At 37.4% G+C, this 20,297-nt stretch overlaps 1 protein-coding gene across 1 annotated transcript; it reads left to right on the top strand.

Annotated features, from left to right (window-relative positions):
- The first annotated feature begins 20 nt into the window (after nt 1–20).
- LOC103599359 (sulfotransferase 6B1-like) lies at nt 21–19,714 on the top strand. Its single transcript, XM_008583466.1, has 6 exons — nt 21–165; nt 2,289–2,473; nt 6,055–6,181; nt 11,928–12,022; nt 12,177–12,363; nt 19,279–19,714. The coding sequence occupies exons 1-6, from the start codon at nt 21–23 to the stop codon at nt 19,395–19,397; spliced, it is 858 nt and encodes a 285-aa protein (XP_008581688.1). The 3' UTR covers nt 19,398–19,714.
- The last annotated feature ends 583 nt before the right edge of the window (nt 19,715–20,297 follow it).

Below are 20,297 nucleotides of genomic sequence, written 5' to 3' on the forward strand. Positions count from 1 at the left end.
TTTGATACATTGGACAAAATATGTCATCCCAGAACCAGTTTAATGTTCTTCATAGATTCAAGGGGATTCTCTTTTCTGCTATGTCTTCTGAAGCACTTCTAAATTCTTTGGATTCTTTTGATGCAAGAGAAGATGACGTGTTTCTGGTGTCCTACCCAAAATCTGGTAAGTTTGTTTTAATGCATTTTTAAAATGAAGAAATACAATAATAAGAACTATAATAATAATTTTTATGAAATATTTATTATTCAGTATTTTTCTACAGCTTAATCTAATGAAAAAGTTTGCATTAGAGAGCTAAAAAATGTGCCTTGAAGAAGACTCAATTGGAAAAATTAAAGCTTTACTATGTTCTTGTCTCTATTTTATTCATGAAGACATATAGATGTTCATATATATAACAAGCATAAAATCTATAACATTATAAAGTTCTCATCACACTTTGCCCCAGGCATAGCAATAACTAAATAATGTTTGTTCAACTCATATTTAATAATTGATTCATAAATGAACAAATTTTTTTCTTCTGGAGTAAAAAGAACTTTTAATATTTTTATTGTTAAAGGGGTTTTACTATAAAGTTTGCTCCTACATATAGGTATACATCCGTGAAGGGAAAATTATTATGAATTTATCATTTTGTAGATAATCAAAATTATATATTATTTTTGTTTTTGAGAGATGATCAGGTTAATATATAATATCCAACTGCCTTTTGCTATCTCCAGAATAGTGGGCATACGTGAATGGTCATAGACCTGCTAGCATGAGTTGAGCAACTAAGAGCTAAGCTCCCTTCGAGTTCTGTGTGCATTGTAATCTCTTCACCTGAGTCTGAAGAGGTCCTCCCTGTGGGAAGATGCAGATTTCACATAGAGTCAGATCTCCCAAGGTGCTTTCTGAGAATAAATATAAACCATATACATATATACATACATATCTTTTATTTTGGAAAATATTGCTGCAAGGGGAAATTAAACGATTGCCCCCAGAATACCTCAGGGTAAAATGTAATAGGTTGCTCTGTGAATAAATGTATCTTAAGTTGATATATTAGTTTAGAAAGTAATTTATGATACTTTTTGGAACAGGTGGCTAACTTATACCATATGTAAACAACCATACATAGGCTTGCACTGTACATGTTGGTGCCTGTAAGTTGACATTCCCAGTCATCTAAAGCACTAGCTACCAGGAGGTCCCCTCCAGTAGCAAAAGCCATGTATGTTCTCTCTCTTTTATCAAAATAAATCAATATATTTTGTTAAAATAAAACAAATATTACTAATATGAGTCACATTTGTATGAATACTATAACTATAAATATTTTGACTTATTAACAATATAATCTAAAACAGTCTGAATATTAAAACATATAGCACAAATGAGAGCACTGTTTAAACTCTAAATATTTATTCAACTATAAATGTGTTAATATTGTATTTCATTGAAATTACAATGAGATAAATGGAGACTAGGCCTGATTTAAAGTCTTTGGAAACACTGCTTTCAAATTAGCAACACATCACCACCACCACCCACCGCCTCCACCCCCTGCAAACTTCTATTTTCTGCTCCAGTTTACTATTGTCTACAACACTGGAGCATGTCCACCATTTGCTTTATGTAAACATAAAGTTGTATTCCTTCCAGATTCCAAGCAGGCATGTACCCCTGTGATGTTTGAATACAGCATACATGCATTGGTCAAATGCTTTGTTTGCACAACTATTATATATCTGCACACAAACAGAAATGAGTCAGTTAACTGTCTTCAGGAGGGAAATGAAGAGATAGACATGAACACAAACAATGCCAACTATACTCTCATGTGTGCTCTGCTCAAGGTAGGATTTGGGTGCACTGCGGGGAGACAGGAAGGCATGAGCAACTCTGCCAGGGGATGAGGATTCAGGAGACAGTTTATGAAACAGGAAGATTCATGAGCCTGCAGGACCAGGAGGAATCATGTATGGAAAGATCTGTGTCTATCTGTGAATTGGAGAAGGATCTAGGAGTGAGTGGTGACACAGGGGAGCATTTCAAGCTGGGAAACAGCACATACAGTTTTCATATCCCTTTACTCTCTTTAAAATGTGATTCTACCAGTAAAATAAATTAGCATCTTAAGTGTTTCAACAGGTTTCAATGGGTGTCGGGCGGTAATCATAACTATTTTTAATAAAATCAATGTGTTCATTGCTTTTATAATATGCTAATTTTCTATATTCATTTTACCAAGAGTGACATTTAATTAAAATTGCATTTCATTTTATTTTTGCGTGAAGGCACTCATTGGATTGCAGAAGTCATTGAGAACATTCCTAATGCTGGAATTACTTTAACATCTCCCATTGAATTTGGAGACATTTCTAAATTTGAAGAGCTAAAAATGTATTCTAAGAGAAGAGTAATTCCAACACATTTGAGCTACGATATGCTACCCATGAATATTAAACAAAAGCAATGCAAGGTAAGTTCTATGATTAAGGGCAAAGGCTCAGGAGTCGGACAAAACTGGGCTTGCATTCTTGCTCTGTCACACATCTTGAAAGTGGCAGAGCAAATGCCACTTATATTTTATCTATTTCATCTATCATTTTTGCAAGGGATTGTATAGGAAAAGAAAATAGTAATTTGTAATATAAAACACTAAAGGACAGTTACCTCTAGCCATTTTTTAAGTGCACACAGTATTATTTTTTAAATGATTTGTAATTTAAAAGAATATTTTTTATTTTTGTATCTTATTCAAATTTATGTTTTCATGGGGAAATGCTAATGGGATAAGTAGAAACCATGTTTTTAAATCTATATATACTCGTCTGGCTGGCTAGCTCAGTTTGTTAGAGTGTAGTCTTATAACACCAAGGTCACAGGTTTGGATCCCTGTACTGGCCAGCTGCCAAAACAAAACAAAAAACCATATATACTGTCTGATCTGAATTTAGTTAAACTATATAGGTTGATGCATAAAAAAAAAAAGACTACATATAAATGTATCAACATGCCAAGTGGTTTTCTATAGTATGGCATAGGGTTGAATTTTATTTTCTTTAGAGATATACATGAGAAGCATTTAAAAATTCTGTTTTGATCAGAAAAAAAGTTTGAAAAGTGAAGGCGCGATACATGTCACAGCTGTAACAAGTTCCCAGTGATGAAACCTCTTCCAACAATGTCAGTCATATTCTAAACATAAAAACAACCCGCCAGTCAAAGGTACCCAAAGCAAAGCAAATCTTTCTCTGATGGCCACAGTGCCTCTGCACACGCCATCTACACTTCTGCCCCCATGAAAATAAACAGTCAACTGGAGGCAAAATGTCAGAGTTGTGCCTTTATCTCCAGCGACTCTGTCAGAACAGGGGAAGGTGTATTAACGTGATGATACTTTCACTCAACCAATCACTTTCAGTTCAAATGGACTGTTTCTAAGACAGAGAGAAAGGGGGGTGAAGGGAGAAACAGAGAGAGAAGGAGAAACAGGGAGAGAGACAGAGGCAGACACAGATACAGAAGAGAGAAAGAGGAGGTAGAAGAGTGGGGCGAGAGAGAGACTTGGGGAGAAGAGGAGTTGGGTAAGATCGATAACTCTTACTCAGGGTAGTGCAGTAACACTGAGGGCCAGTGGCTACTAGATACTAAGCTTTGTGTTTTATACATATTACAACAATGAGAAGTATAGGTATTGTCCTTTTATAAGCAAAGAAACTGAGGCTCAGAAGGGTTAGGGTGCTTCTTAACTACCACACTGAAGGCACAACCTTCAGGTGCATCCTCTTCAGCATGACCTTTAATGGGAACTGAGATCCTAGAGTTGCCCCTAGTCTCCGCAGAGGACGACCTGCCACTGTCGCTGATGGCTCAGCCCCTGAGAGCTTATGAGTCGGACATAAGCATTCCCCAGTCCAGCAAAGTCTGACAGACTGTTCCTCTTTCAGTCTTTACCTACCAACTCTCAACCATACTTGGCCTTCTAAATTTTCTTCCTAATCCTTGTTTCTCCTTTTTTATGTTTCTGAACTCTCTGGCATGAAATTTATGCTTTCTAGCTTATTTCATGATGTTTTGTTTAATATTTGATTTTTCCTCCTAGAGCATTATTCTTCCTTCCCTTAATATCCCCCAACCTTCTTCAATAATTCTTCTGATTTCCTGAGAATACATTCTTTGGCAAAATATGTATTAATGGTTGCATTGTCTTTCCCAGTAGATGATACAGACATATATTAAGGAGATCTCCAAAGGCCCTAGAAAACAAATATGTCTGACTGAGTGGCTGTGGCTGAAAATTCTGCCATTTTATCACTTTTTGTTAAGGCAGCACACTTTTTAAACTGTGCTTTCTGAGCCTTAGGGTTCTGTGAATCTTTTCTGGAAGCCTACAGCAGTCAGAAAAAGCCTAGTGTGTTTGCACACACACACACACACACGCACACACACACAAAAAAACCGGGGGGGGGGCGGGGGGAAGAAGATATAACAACTACAATTACTTGAAGTTGATACGACAAGCAAACAGAAAGGACATTGTTGGGTGGGAGGGAGGAGAGGGAGGATGGAGGGAGGTTTTGGTAAGGGGCTACAATAATCAACCACAATGTATATCGACAAAATAAAATTAAAAAAAAAAAGAAAAAGAAAAAGCCTAATGTGTTTGGTTACAATTATCTCTTGGGATAAAGTGAGGATATTAAGGGTGGAGGGCAGTAAAGGTGACTTCATTCCTGTACACAGTAGCCTTTTCAGGTCTCTCTGATAAAGAGCAGCAGGCACTGTTCATGTGGACCCACACAATATCTGGACTATGAACACAATAAAGATAGTTATGTTTTACAAATGATTCAGCAAATGTGTGTAGAAATACATCTACCCTGCTTGTCAATTAAAAAGCAGGTAGAACATTTTGTCCTCACACAACGTTGACGAGATTGAAAATACTACTATTACGTCCAGCTTTTCACACTGGTTTCTTGGGGTTTCTTATAGGCTCCTACTGCACTCTGCACTTCCCCTGTCTTAACCCTCATCACAACACTGCACTGTCAAGAACGTCTTTAATAATCCTCCTCTCTCACCTGACTATAAGTTTTAAAAGGGCTGGAACCATTTCTGTCTTGCTCGTCATCACGTTCTGTGGGCCAGGAGCACTGCACACTGCCTGGCATGCAGTATGTACTAAGTAAAGCTTTATTAAATTGAATTAAATTGCAGTTGCAGTGTTCATGGAAACTGGGAGGGTATCTCAGATTCCCTACTCTTTCAGGTATTAAATTGTAGAAAAAGGAAATTCCAAAACATTATTTTTTTTATAAATAAGAATAGAGAGTATTTCAGGTAGGAGTAAGTTCTGGTGTTGTATTGCACAGTAGGGCGACTACGGTTAACAGTTAAGTTTTGTATATTACATAATAGCTAGAGAAGAGGCTTTTGAATTTCATCATAAAGAAATAATAAATGTATGAAGTGAATGATACATTAACTACCTTGACCCAATCATTATACAACATTTATATGTATCAAATCATCAGATTGTACCCATAAGTATGTACAATTATAATGTGTCAATTAAAAAATTTAAAAAACAATAGACAATTTGTAAGAGGTCTTACTGTATGTAAATCAGCTTTATAATAGATGGGTATTTAAAAAGTAATTTAGTCCTACAAATGAATAAGGTTTTCCTCCTGTGTGCCCCTAAAAGATAGAGACAAATTTAGCACCTAAATTTAAAAAGTGTGGTTGGTGGACTGGCAGTATCAACATCACCTGGGAGCTTGTGAGAAATGCAGGATGCCAGGCCTCATCCTGGACCTCCTGAATCAGAATCTGTAATTTAACAAGATCCTCTGATGATTCTTATGTGCATTAAGCTTAAAGAGACACTGGCCTAAGTTTGTGTTTTTAATTATCAGTTGAAGCTGCCCCCCAAAATCATGACCTGCACAGGTAAATTTACCTGCTACGTTCTTTTAGAAAATGTTTGGTGTTGGCTTATTTCCATCCAAGAATAAATTGTTTTCTTTCTTTTTTCTCTCTTTTTTTAAACAGATTATCTACATTGTTAGGAATCCAAAAGATACAGCTGTTTCTCTATTCCACTACTACAAAGATAACCCTAACCTCCCCTGCATTGAAACATGGGCTACATTTTTAGAGCTGTTCCTAAGAGGAGATGGTAAATATCACACGATTTTTGTTCATAATGTAGAGTGAATTTTTTTGCTCAAAATGAAAGCATTTACCAAAAGTTTAAATGGACCCTAACTGCCTGTTTTCATAAATACATGGAATAGATTATTCTTTCATTTCTTCTAAGCAAATTCTCACTTTGCTTTTTTACAGTCTTTTTTTACCACCTATGGGTAGTACATATTAATGATTATTATTGAGCTGGTTTTAATGTTTTCAAAACATATTAATTCTGTACAAGCACCTTTTGTTTTTTCATATACCATCAATCTTTTCAGTGAAATAATCACGCAGTGATTGGAGTGCAGAGAGATATAGCTGAAACCTGATTAGGTAGACTGAAAAATGCCTTATGTACACCTGCTTAAAACAAACAAACAAACACACACACACAATTTCCCCAAACAAACAAACAACTTGTGAAAGAACGGGTTTCATAAAAACAAACAGAAAGTAATTTATCCTGAAAACACCACAGCAAAACATAGGATTGAACCGTACAGTAAACCTTGACCTTTCAATTTATTTCTCTCATCCTGACTCAGGAATGAATGAAGCACTTAAAAAAAAATACTACTCTGAATGCCCAAGCCCTTCACTAAACAAAAATAATATACCAAGACATGTAGAATTTAGAAGAGATGTGATTAAAAATGGTGGGTACCCAGAAAACCCTACCTCTTACTAGGTTTAGAATAGATCTTCTTAATTGCTAATTTTGTTCTTTTACTTGCGAATTGTTGAACATTTACTTGTGAATTTCAGAGAGGTCACCTCAAATACAATGTTAACATGTGGCATTGGTAACTCACCAGCAATAGTTTTATTCCTTGTTTCACTTTATTTCCTATGGAAAAATATGCTATGCTCAAAGTATTTCAATGCTTCTTTCTGATCTGTTTCCCTCCTTAACTAATGGCACACGTTGGAATCATAAAGTTTCAGGAATGACGGGAACGTTAAAGTTTATCCGGTCAAAACCCCCTGCCTGATATTTGAATAACTCTCACAACAACCCAAAGGGTTGTTAGGGGTTAAGCTTGAACATCTTAACCCTGACAGCAGATCCACCACCCCTGCAAAGCAACACATTATATCTTGGAACTGCTACATTGTTCTTTAAAAAATTCTTACTGCTTACTCTGCGTTTACCATGTGATACAGACACTTAGCTAAGTGCTTTGCAAACATTATCTCATTTCATCCTCACTAGGATACCATGACATAGACGTTATTATCCTTATTTTACAGGTGAGGAAAATGCAAACCTTGAGTGGCCAAATAACTTGTCTACAGATGCGTAATTAATAAGGTACAAAGCCAAGATTTAAATTCAGCTGAAAACTCCAAAATCTTTGTACTTATTACTGCCATAAATTGTCCAGCAAAAAAAAAAAAAAAAAAAAAAAAAAAGGCCTCCTAATCATTAATTCCAAATTCCTCTTCTACATGATAGCCTTCTAAATATTTGAAGATGGTTAGCATGCTTCACTCTACCTCAATTCCATTTTTGGAGTAAGCAGAGCTTAAATACATAAATTATTTTTTTCAGAAATAGACCTTGAGTCTGCTTTTCCTCAAGACAAGAAATGCTGTTTTTGTCTCCCATTATTGCACACTGTGATTTCTCCCCCGTCTCACTGCTGTGTGAGCTCTGGTGTGGCCACATCTGTTACCATGCAGTGCAGAAGGCAGAACACACTACAGGTACGGTCTGCCTAAGGCAAGGTGGAGCGGGCCTACTACTGCTCCTGTCCTAGAGATTATTTTTCTGTAATTGCAGGCCCCCAAGAATGCCAGCTCCGGCCAGAACTCAGTGATGCTAACCAGCCTTCCTGGAGCATCTGCCATGGTGACCATATTATCAGGAGTCATAGCAGAATATCTAGGAGGGGCAGAGTGTCTAGGAAAATATATACCAGGTGATTCTCTTACATCTTCTTAGGTGAATGAGTAGATTTTTAGCTGTAAAGGGATTTTGCTTATCAGTATCCTACATTTGGGCGATCCAGCCTAGGCAAACCCTGCCACCACCAGGAATCGTCGCTAAATCACTAATTTTAAAAAAAAAATCTATTCAGATGGGAACAGTAGCTTCACTTTTTATCATTTATAAGATAGGGTTGTGTGTTTTCCTGTGTATATGTGTGCACATGTGCATGTGTGTATGGGTGTCTATGTATAGGTATATGACTGTTTCAAGGATGTTCTTCAATGACTTTTTGAAGGGAGGATTATTTCTCTTGCAAGTTAGAACACGATGTAGTAGAAAGAACAGGCAATGGAGGCAGAAGAACTGGCATTGAGTCCTGACTATAATTTATTCCCTGTGTGACTTTGGATAAGTGTCTTAAACATCCTGAAGCCTACACTCCTAATATAAAACAGAATTAATCAAATGATCTACTTCACAGGATTACTTAGAGGTTCAAATGAAGTAACGGCTGAAATACGCTATAGAAATCTACTCACCTATTATTTTAATAGAGACAAGACTTTTATTAAACAGTTTCACATTAGGGTGGAAATGTTGCTAGTAGGCATTTAATCTAAAAATGTCATTTTACAACTGAGCATCATGATATCCTGTATCCGTATCCATACAGTCATAGGTATAAGTTATGTAGTGAGATAGTCCAAGAAAGAAATATAGATAACTAGACATTGACATAACCACATAAGGTACATTTCAGATAGCATATAAACACACTTTAGTTTTTCGAGTTAAACAATAACTATAGATTATGTTCTGGTAATATCCTGACAGATCACCGTTTTGATGAAACTAATATCTTAGCATTTTATTCTTCTTGCCCCTAGAGCTACCTCTCCAATCTTACATTAGTAGTTCGTATTTCCTAGGCCACTTTATGTCAGACAGTTTTGCTTCTCTGCACAACTATCATGTCTTCAGAGTGCTTTCTAGAAACTAGAGACTAGGACACTTACTATAATCAGTTATAATACTAGGGCAGAAGATTTTCAGAAAGTGTGGCAGGTTTGAAATAGCCGATGTGAATAATAGAATGTGTTGATGTAGGACAAGTAAGCTTGTTAAATGGCCTTTGAGCCCTTAAAGTTGGAAAAAAGAATTTGTAGTGGTGTAAATACAGAGTTGTGTAAATTTCTCCAGCAGCACTCAGCAGGCGCAGGAGAGAAGAAAAGGTAAAGTGTTTAGATTCAATACTGGGTGTTTTTTTTTTTTTTTTTTCCTAGGTGATCGACGTAAGCAATAGAGAGTCAAGGAAGTTGAAGATTTTGGAAAGAAAACTGTTGAGGGGATGAACAAGGGGAACAAAGTAGAAATAGAAGGGGACGGAAATGATCAGAGTAGAGTGTTGTAGAAGCTTGCCATTAAAGTCACTCCAGCTGATGGGGAGACACAGAAGTTTGTAATCTACGATCAAAGTCTTCAGTGACTAAGAGAAAGACCAGGAAGTTAATTTGTGACTTAAAGAAGGAAAGGGTGGTGTATTTAAAGGATATGAGTCTCAGAGAAAGCTGGGTACTCTAGGAGGGGGAGTTCTGGAAGGAGTGGGATTTCTGGCTCACTCTCCAGACCCTAAGACACTGCAGCAAGAGTGAGCAACCTTTCTTCAGGGGCATTGAGGGAAGGAGTAATTTTGGAAAACAGAGAAAGGATAATACAGGAATATGTTAAGGCCAGGAGGTGGTGGGATAATTCTGTAATTAACTGAAAAAAATGTGGAGAAAAACATTTCCCAGAAAAAGGAGGTTTCAAATATCTGTTTTGGAAGCTACATCCTTTAAAGCCACAGGTGTGCTAATGACCTGGACCATGAGAATTCTGATTTAAAAATTAACCCAACCTGTCATTTAAAAATTCTAACGCTTTTAAAAACACCTTTCAAATATACTAATACACTTTCCTATATTGTACGGAAGCCACCAGTAGCCAATTTCTTTAAATTCTTTTGGCTGGCTAAGTCCTTTTGGAACAAGGTGGGGTATAAATTAATTAGTCAATAATAGGACAGCTGGCTCTCAAATTATGATCAGACTATGCTCCAAAAGTTCATTCTTAAATCTGTTTTGAGGCATGTTGCAATATATTTGCTACAGAAAAACCACAAAGGGCAAGGCCAATTACACCTAATAATGAGATGGGACACCGGGTCTCTAAGCCTGCCCAGCCTCCTGGCCACAGAAGCAAGGGCTTCCCTGACAATCTCAAGGGCTTCCACAGCATCAGCAACTCTACACAGTGACATCGTCTGGAAAGATGGGCTGTGGCTGCTGGTGAGAGGTGGGGCTGCATGTTTTCTTCATGAGCATAGTGTGGGGCACTAAGCAACTAGTTAACTTCCTAAATTTGCATGAGAGAAAATCAGTCTCCTTCCCACCAAGTCTTTGCATCTGGGAAAAGGTTGGCCATTCTTAGAGAATGAATGGATAATTCACTATTATTACTTATTACTGATATTGTCATTAGGGTAATTCTAAGATAAGGTGTTGTAAGTCACTGAAACAGCCGAAGGTTGTTGATAACTAAAGACTGTATCAGGGCAGCTCTTCTAAGAATGTATTCTCATTACATAACCTTGTGGTTCCATAGGGTAGAAAATCAGGCTGACTAATGACAACACAGTAGTCCTGGAAATTCTTGTTTTAAAAATACATTGTGGTTATTTTTGTGCCCTTTGTTTCCTCAAAAGCTGAAGACATGAAAAATTGCAGTTAGTTTGAAGTTAATTATACTTCAATTTATTCAATGCTTTAATGTTCAAAACGTCTCGCACAATGTCTGGCAGACACTAATGGCTTAATAAATGTTTATTCAATGAATCAAAAGTCAGCAGACCTTCAGAAAATCATTAGCAGAGTAGCTCTTTTATACTTGGGGCTTTAGCTGGAATTCAAACTTCGGATGATGAGGATTCATGGACCCATGTACATGTAGTATTTTAAATTACTATGTTTTATGCTTTAGAACTTCAAGCTAGTTAACTTCACGTGATGTCAAGAAGTTGCTCACTTTTTATTTTTAATCATCACTGAAGAAGATGTTATTTTTAATGATAATATTTTACTTTTAAGCCCTCGAGGTTTTTTAAGGCTGTCATTTAATAACAACAGTAAAGAGAAAATGTTAACTACAGATGAATCCTTAAGACTGTATTTTTAGCCTTAAACTTAAACAAAATCTTTTTTGAAGAAGAAGTTTCTAAACTTTTTATGCTAAGAACCTATATTATGAAAAACATGTCACTTTACAGGAAAAATATGATAAATTCTCAATTTTTCCCTATTTCTTCCAGGAGACAAAGCACTGATCAGAACACAATTATTGGGAAAACGTATATCTCTTTGTTTCTGCTACTATTTGTCCTGATGATAAAAAAAAAAAAAAAAATACTTACTAGCCTGTAATTATTTCTCCCATTTTAAAGATGTGCAAACTCAAGCTGACTCTAAGCACAACGTGTATTTCCTTTCTTTAATAAAAGTAATATTGTAAAATCAAAAAAAAATTACTAGAAATAAGAAAAAAACACCGATAGGCTTATTAAACGACATGGCCACCCAGCTTCATATCACAACATTGTATTTAGTTGAAACAATAGTGAAATTGAGCTCTTCTAAGAAAAACTCTTTCACTCCTGGGTCTAATATGTATGTGCTTACTTTCATTACTTCACCAAAGTGGGGAAAACCCAGAGACACAAAGCCACAATGTTTAATGTTAACACAATAATTCACTTTTCTTCCAGTTGTGTATGGATCCTGGTTTGATCATGTTTTAAACTGGGAAGAGCACGAAAATGACAAAAACATTCTAATCATATTCTATGAAGAAATGAAGGAAGTAAGTCCTCCCTAATGTTTTGACAATCAGATCTTAAATCAAATTAAGTTAAAACAGGAAATCAATCAATGAATTATGCTTTCAGGTGTTGGGGAATTAATTTGGTGTCTTGATAAGAGTTATACTTATTTTTGTTTATTTGATTATTGCTCAGGATCTTTTTAAAAGCATAAAGAAAATAGCTACTTTCCTCGGTATAAATGTGAGTGACAGTGAAATTAATAAGATTGCTCGGAAAACATCATTCAGTGAAATGAAAAATAATGCAGCCAAAATAAACTGTGACCCAAATCATACCATCTGTGCCCTCACGTCCAACAGGAACCTGGTATTCAGGAAAGGTAAGCCAGAAAGCAATGTGGTGTTCGGGGCTTATATTTGGAAGTAGTTGGCGTTTTACCATTTTTAATCTCTCATTTCACCCTCATACAACTCATTACTTGCACGATGTACTGCATTCTGTCACCCCTTAGTGAATGCTTATTTTTTTTTATTTTTTATTTTTTGTCTTTTGTCTTTTTCCATGTCCGGCAATGGATCGCAACCCTCAGTGTTGCCCCCGTACCGGACCGGGGACCGGCAACGGGATCGCAACCCTCGGCGTTGCTCCCGCGCCTCGCTCAGCCAGTGAGCGGGAACCAGTCTGTACGTGGGATCCGAACCCTCGGGCGGGAGCGCTGCCGCGCTCCCCAAGCGGCGCACTATCCAGTGCGCCACCGGGCCGGCCCTAGTGAATGCTTATTAAAGGAAATTCTTGAATTGCATTCTTTCCAGAGTTGAGACTTCCTTGCTCAGTTAGAAAGCAGTGGAGGGAGAGACACAGAAGTCAAACAGATGGAAATGATAAAGCTATTTGAGAGAGTGTTCCTCAAGTCTGCAGCCTCGCGTGTTTGCTAATAATTTACCCGGAATTATACGAACATATCCACTTAGTCACAGCCGATTGAACACAGCCCCCTCCCCCTGATGGGACAAGCCACTTGAAAATGGTGGAGAGCTGAACAGGACACTTGTTCTCTTCAGGAGAGAGAAAGGAGCCCGTGAGTTTGGAGGGTGCATTTCCCCATACTCTATCCAGATAACTCACCCTCCAGAAGTGGGAGGTGGGGAGAGAAGCTGGGATTATCTTGTTATCTGAAGACATTCCTCTGCAGGGAAACACAAAGAGAAGGAAATAAATCTGCCCCACTCATCCCTGAGGTTTAGAAGCAAGTTGTGTATATCTGGATATAGAATTGTTTGAAAATCCACATGAGTTTTTAATCTAGATCTGGGGGGAAAATATTTCAATATAAGTTACAAACACAAAATTTTCTGCACTGATGTATTATTTGTTTCTTACTAGAAACACAAATTTGTTTGCCTTCTTTGACTCAACTAAATTTAATTCCCCAAAAAGCAAAATATTTGCTAACTCATGTTGTACAGATATTGCAAATTATTAATGTCTTTTTTGGTGGTTCGTTTCTTATTTCCTTACAGTTGCAAAACCAGAGCCAGGAGGGAGGTGGGAATTCAATTCAGCAAATATTTATTAGTAAACTATTACTTCTAGAAACTAAGATTCAAAACTTAATAAAACACATCCCTTTCCCTTAAAAGGTCATACTCTAGACAGTAATGCAAGGTGATAGGGGCTATACTACTAGTATGAACAGATGTGAATAGAAACATGGGTCAGGGAGAGGTCATTTTTCCCTAGCAAACTAGGGAGAGGACATCACATTGGACCTGGGACTGAAAGCACAAGCAGGATATTACCAGAAAAATGATGGGAAAGAAATACATTGCAGCGAGAGCTAACATCAAGAAGAAAAGCTTGGAATCACCATGGAATTGGATGGCATTGTCTAAAAAGGGCAGGTAGTCTCCTGTGCTAAAGTGGTATAGGATGTGCGATGCAAAATAAGGGAGATGGAGAAAGGTTGGTGCCAGAGAGCGAAAGCTTTGATGGACATCATGAAGAGCTTCCCCTGCCCGCTGGTTTGTTTACTGTTTTAAGAAGGAACCTAACACGATCAGACCTGGGTCTTAGAAAATCATAGAGCCAGGGTAGAAAATTGATTAGAAGAGGATGAAAGTGGAGGCAGAAAGTCCGATTAAGAGGTTGTTGTAAAAAGTTCAGGTAAGAAACATTGAGAGTCACAATTCTGGCCATGACAGTGGAATCACTGATGGCTACAGCTCAGTTGAGGAGTTAGTGGACGAACCATAAACAGGTTGTGGAATTAGGTGGAATTGCCAGAGTGAGAGGGAAGGGCTAGCGGAGAAAGTGATCATGTTTGGAGCCCTGGAGACCCTAACATCAGCAGGAAGAAAACAGCCCAAGGGAAGCCAAGAAAAGAGATCAGCCAGAATCAGGAGGAAAGCCAGGATCAAACAGGACAAGGCATTTATGATTTGTGAATTCTGAGAGCACAGTATCCATAGCAGTAGAGATGGGAGCCAGACTGAGGGGTATGAAGAGATGAGAGCTAAAGAAGGGGAGCAGCGACTAAAGACCACTCTTCCAAAAAGTTTGAGAGTAGATGACAGGAACAAGGTAACGTGGGAGACTGAGAGAGGCAGGGTCGAGAAGAAGAGCTGGAGGGGTGGGGAGAGAAGATGAAGGGAGGACAGAAAACTTAGGAAAGGATGCACGAAGGAAGGCAAAATAAGCAAAGGGGAGAGAAACAGGAAGAAAGAGAACACGGTGAAGGAGTTCTGACGCTTAGCAGCGTCCAGCGCTGCCCGTGGCATCTTTTATCACTGTTCTTTGAGATTCTGATTAGCAAAATAATCAGTATTCACATGTTTTATCCTACAAACTTGAGAAATTTTACTCTAATGGGAATGGAGATCATCTCTGACCTGCTACACTGTAACCCTAGCAAATATCCCCAGGTGAAATTACATCAACATAATTGTAGCTAACAGCATTAACCCTAATGCATTTAAGTTCTGTCTCATAAGCGTTTTCCTTGTGCTGCATCTAAGCACAGAAAATTAGCAATGGAAACATCCTCCCTGACACTAGTTGCCACGAGTGCTTTTTGATAAATCTGTACTATGTGAGGACTAAACACAACATGGACCAGTACAGCCCATTCACTTACTCCCTTCCTTGGATGGATGAAGTGGGAGTTGGGAATCCCTACTCTGAAAATAATTGTTTCAAATAAACGACTTCACTTTAGAGAGGAAAATTTGTGCCTGCAGTTGGCTTTCCTGTGAAGTGTGAAATAGAGCTGATATTCTAGAACATGATGAAAGTGGCCATGGAGATAAAGTGGCAAGTGAGGATATGAGAGTCTGAAGTCCAAGGGCCCCCACATATTAAAAGGGGGAGAATTACAAGAGTGTGGAAAGACGTATGGACAGGATGCATGTTGCAATATTGCTTATATCAGTGAAAACCTAGAATGCACTTAAATGGCCATTAATCAGTAACTCAAGTCATATCTATACAGGGGTTTACCATGGAATCATGAAAATTATAGAAAATTATGTGAGAACAGTTAGCACTTATTAAGTGCTTTCTGTGTGCCAGAAAATTTATCTTACTCTAATTTGACAACAGTCTTGAGGATGATATTCATGTTATCCACACTTTGCTGAGACACTAAACATCTGAGTAACTTGTCCAAAATCATAAAACTAATAGTTGGTAGAATCAAGATTTGAATCCAAACCATCTCACCTATTTGAGAGTGTGCTCTTTTTCTTGTAGTTAGTCTAGCTAAAGATCTGTCAATTTTATTTATCTTTTAAAAAAACCAGCTCTTAGTTTTGTTGATTTTTTTGTCTGTTGTCTATATTGTTTATTTCTGCTTTAGCCATCATTATTTCCTTCCTTCTGCTAACTTCAAGCTTAGTTTTTTCTTCTTCTTCTAGTTCCTTGAGGTATAGAGTTAGGTTGTTTGAGATCTTTCTTCTTTTTTAATATAGGTGTTGATCAATATAAATTACCCTCTTTGTACTACTTTTGCTGCATCTCATAAGTTTTTGTATGTTTTGTTTTTCTTTTAATTTGTCTCAAGAAATTTTCTAATTTCTGTGGAATATACTATAAAGCAAATATATTCCACAGGGCCTAGTTTCTTGCAGTTTCAGGTTTAGCCCGACTTCTTAAAAGTACATATAAAAATGTTAACCTTACAAAAGACAGGAAATTTTCCCCAGGCTAGTCTCTGTTGTAGGATAAAGCCAGCAAGGTTGCTGGCTCAAGGACAGACAAGTTACTGATTAATATGTAAAGATACTGGGAAATTGTGTAGGGAGAGAGAATGTTTGCTAAGATTAAGCTTTGGTTGGTGGATCGACTTAACCTCTTGCAAATTGCATTATGGAATGTCACTTTGCTTGTTTGACTGATGTTACCAGGCTATACTGTTAAACTATAACCCCACCTATGTTCTTTTCCTGTAATTTCCTGGTCTGGAGAATAAATGTGGGAAGAGAACCCCAGTTCTTGGTTAATTTCCCAAATGGAAGGAATGCCTCTGTCTTGAGGGTTCTGGGAGATTAATCCCTTCAGGGCTTCTCACTGCTCAGAAGTGATGGGCTTCGAATAATCCTTTGCAGCTCCATCACGCAGGGGAAGAGGGGTGACAAATCCGTGGGAGGCAAAGCAACAAATTTCCCTTTTGATTTCTTCTTTGACATATTGGTTGTTCATCTTACTCTACTCAGCCATAATATTTACTGTAATATTTAATGTGTATATACATTAAGATGGAAGATTACCAAGGTATAATAAGTGAAAAAAGCAGGATGTAATTATGTGATTTTTAAATGTAGTTTATATGCATATACATGTTTGCAAAGAAGAGCATTTGGGATAATGCATACCAGCAGATCTGTTAGCTGTGTTAACTGAGTACATTTCCTTGATTTTTAACTTCCTTTGCTTATATGTATTTTCTGTAACCTACCACATTATTTTAACTACCACGTTATTTTTTAAAATAAGTTTTTTCTTAAAAAATCACGTAAAAGAAAATCAGTGTGAAAGAACAAATTAGAAACAAGACAAGCAAACAAAAGACAGGTCAGATGAAGAAAGATAACAGTAATTCAGGCAGACTTGATGCCACAGGTAGGTTCCACGGGGCCTGATAGTCGGCCTCAACCCACCCAGTCCTTACCAGGTTCTTGAATTCACCACAGGAAAGAATTCAAGGGCAGAGTCACAGTAGACAGTGAGAACAAGTTTAATATCACAGATAAGAAATACAGGTTCCACAGAGAGTATGGCATGTTGTGGACACTGAGCGGGCCCACACGAGGTTTAACACAGAAGTAAGTTCAGTACAGACATCAAGTTTAACACAAGAGCAAGAAAAACACACTTAATGCTCAGTACAGAGTGCAGGCTGGCTCCAGAGAATGAGCAACTGCTTGCTGAAAGTAAGTTAGATGCAAAGTAAAGTATGCACACCTCAGCCAGTCAAGTGCGGGTTACCTCTAGGACAGTAAGCAACAACCCCTCCTTCTGCTTGGATTCACTTTTATAGTTTCTCTATCTAATGTATATTCCATTACGGGGGTGGTTCCCAGTTATATGCACCAGGCATATTCAAGAATATTCTGTGCTCTCTATTGAGCATGCCCAGCCACTGGATTTGCATAAGCCAGCCCCTTGTGGTCTGATTTTCCTCATGTTGGTGCTAAAAATAGATTTGATTTTCCTCATGTTCTGCTAAAAACTGGCAACAGTTACTGCCCTGCAGGAGAGAGATCAGAGAAGGAGGCCTGAGACCTCAGGGAGTGGCTGGAAACCCAGAGGCATGTCCTGAAACCTGAACCCAAGGAAACTGAGCACTTCCTATATCAGACTGATACAGAAGCTGGGAAAACTAGGAAGGACCAAAGAATATAAGTAAAATTAATATTGCTACAGGCCAAATAGTTTGACTTCATTAAGTTGGCCTTGTGTCCCAACTGGTGTGTTGTAGAAGCTACGTCATTTCCTGACTCTGAGATCTTCCCTCTGGTACTATTCTGTTTTCCATTCCTCTTTGTTCCTTCTTCAACCCAGTCTTTTGGACCAGGAATCACCACCACCCAAAATTCTTACATTGTAATATATTTTTTGCTGTATATGACATTGTCTGACATCCAATCAAGCCACATGTATTTATTGAGCACCTACTGGATGCTGGTCAGTACTGGACTGGGTACTGCAGGATTACGCACAAACAATTCATCACAGTCCCTAACTTGAAAGAATGTATAAGCTAATTGGAAAGAAAAGATAATAGAGAATAATACAAGACAGTCTGTAATGGAGGGATAAAATGATATATCACTGGCCCTAGTACATGTAGACCCCAGAGATGAAGCTTGAGGCCAGAAATGGCAAAAAAAACCATGGTGGCCAAGATCGAGGGTTGGTGTTTGGCATAGTGTGCATAGTGGAGGTGAGAAAGGCAGTCCTGAGGGGTTGACCCCATGGTCAAGGCTGAGGGAGAGGGGTTTGTTGTATGATCAGGAGAGGCTGCTGGACTATGCAAAGCGTATATCTTGTCTCAATCACCAAACCTTATATTGAACGTGAAGGTGTCGCACAAGTAACTTGGTGTTAATGTTTTCAGTTCTCTATCAATTTTGTAAAATAAATTTCCTTAAAATGAGACCAATTACCCACCCGTATGGCATGTTATTAGTGCAGATTCTGCTGTGGAGGTGCACAGGTAGGGAAATAAATAATCATTATGTCCACATTGTCTGCTTTACGTTTTTATTAAGTTTATGTGAGAAACTTCTTTTCCTGCTATAGTAAAACCTATGACATTGACATATTTTAAATCTTCCTTTTTTGTATTTTTTAAAATTTTATTTTTTTGGGCCAGCCCTGTGGCGCACTCGGGAGAGTGCAGTGCTGGGAGTGCAGCGGTGCTTCCGCCAGGGGTTTGGATCCTATATAGGGATGGCCGCTGCCCTCACTAGCTGAGCGCGGTGCGGGCGACACCAAGCCAAGGGTTGTGATCCCCTTACTGGTCACGAAAAAGACAAAAAAAAAAATTTATTTTTTATATGTATATTTTTAATCTTCCTTTCTTTTTAAGAGATAACTTTTTAAACTGCACAAATTAATGCACGACCATTATAGAAGGAATAAGAAACAACAGATAAGTAAATGGAAGATGATCCCTTCTCATTTTATCACCAAAAGATAACAAATGTTCACGTTTTATTATAAAGCTGACAGAGTTGTTTTGTGAATATTATACATTTAAATTGGTTCTTTTCTGATACATTTCCAATTTTTCCAGGCGCAGTGGGTGATTGGATAAATTACTTTACTTCAAAGCAGAAGAGAGTATTTGATGAGCTATTCACAGAGAAAATGAAACACAGTGAACTGGCAAGACACTTTGAGGACTACTCTTAATATAAATGGGAAATGAAACTAATTTCCTTTCCATGCAGTGCTTGGGGAATGTGTAAATATTTTTCACCAATATAGAAAGAAGATATTTCAGTGAAAAAACAGACATTTTATGATGTATCAAAAGTACCATATGTGACAGACTATTAAATTTGGTAATTGAGAAATTAATAAAAGGAAGTATAAAATTTTTGAATTGATGCACTATATATCTGTTGTCATGATGTTCAGTAAGGCAAGGAGATTACTTCTGTTCAGAAAGAGCATGTTACTATAGGTGTTCTATAACCTGCACTGACATACAATGAAAGAGGTGAGGGATTATCTAAAATAACAAATCCCAGCAAGAATTTACTTTCTGTCTATTGGGACAATCATAACCTCTAGATAAATATTTTTATTTCAACATTTCCTGGTGTCTGTGTAGAAATTTTTCCCAGTGTCCTAACTATGACAAACATAAACTTACTAAGGTGGAAACACCTAACGGATAGATTAATCAAATGACTCCATTCCAATATATTGGTGAGAATGAGGAACGAAAACATACTCTTTCACATTAACACCGGCTTAGCATTCCAGAATTTTCTTCATCTTTAATCAAGTCAAATTACAAAATTTTTTATTTTCCAGTTTTGAAAAGTATAATTTTCTTTGAAGTGTTTATGTCTTTATTTACAGTGTTTTGAATATGTATACTTTTTTCCAGAAGCATATCCGACATTAATCTAATCTCTAGAATTCTCTCTCTCGTAATGAGTGTTATTTTATAGTTTTAGGCTAGAGAACATTGTATTGAAATTTCAGTGAATTTATTTTAGAATTATTACCTAAATGACAATACATATATTATATACTTTACATTTGTCATAATATCTAACAAAAGGCTTAATGGGAAATCAA

This window comes from Galeopterus variegatus, unplaced genomic scaffold (assembly GCF_000696425.1).
Source record: "Galeopterus variegatus unplaced genomic scaffold, G_variegatus-3.0.2 Scaffold2922, whole genome shotgun sequence".
Lineage (NCBI taxonomy): Eukaryota > Metazoa > Chordata > Mammalia > Dermoptera > Cynocephalidae > Galeopterus > Galeopterus variegatus.

What these genes read in the sequence shown, in the direction of transcription:
- LOC103599359 (XM_008583466.1), top strand. Translation starts at nt 21, where the DNA reads ATGTCATCCCAGAACCAGTTTAATGTTCTTCATAGATTCAAGGGGATT. An exon ending in GCTGTTCCTAAGAGGAGATG is followed by an intron (nt 6,182 to 11,927) that starts GTAAATATCACA and finishes CTTTTCTTCCAG; the next exon opens with TTGTGTATGGATCCTGGTTT. An exon ending in GAACCTGGTATTCAGGAAAG is followed by an intron (nt 12,364 to 19,278) that starts GTAAGCCAGAAA and finishes CAATTTTTCCAG; the next exon opens with GCGCAGTGGGTGATTGGATA.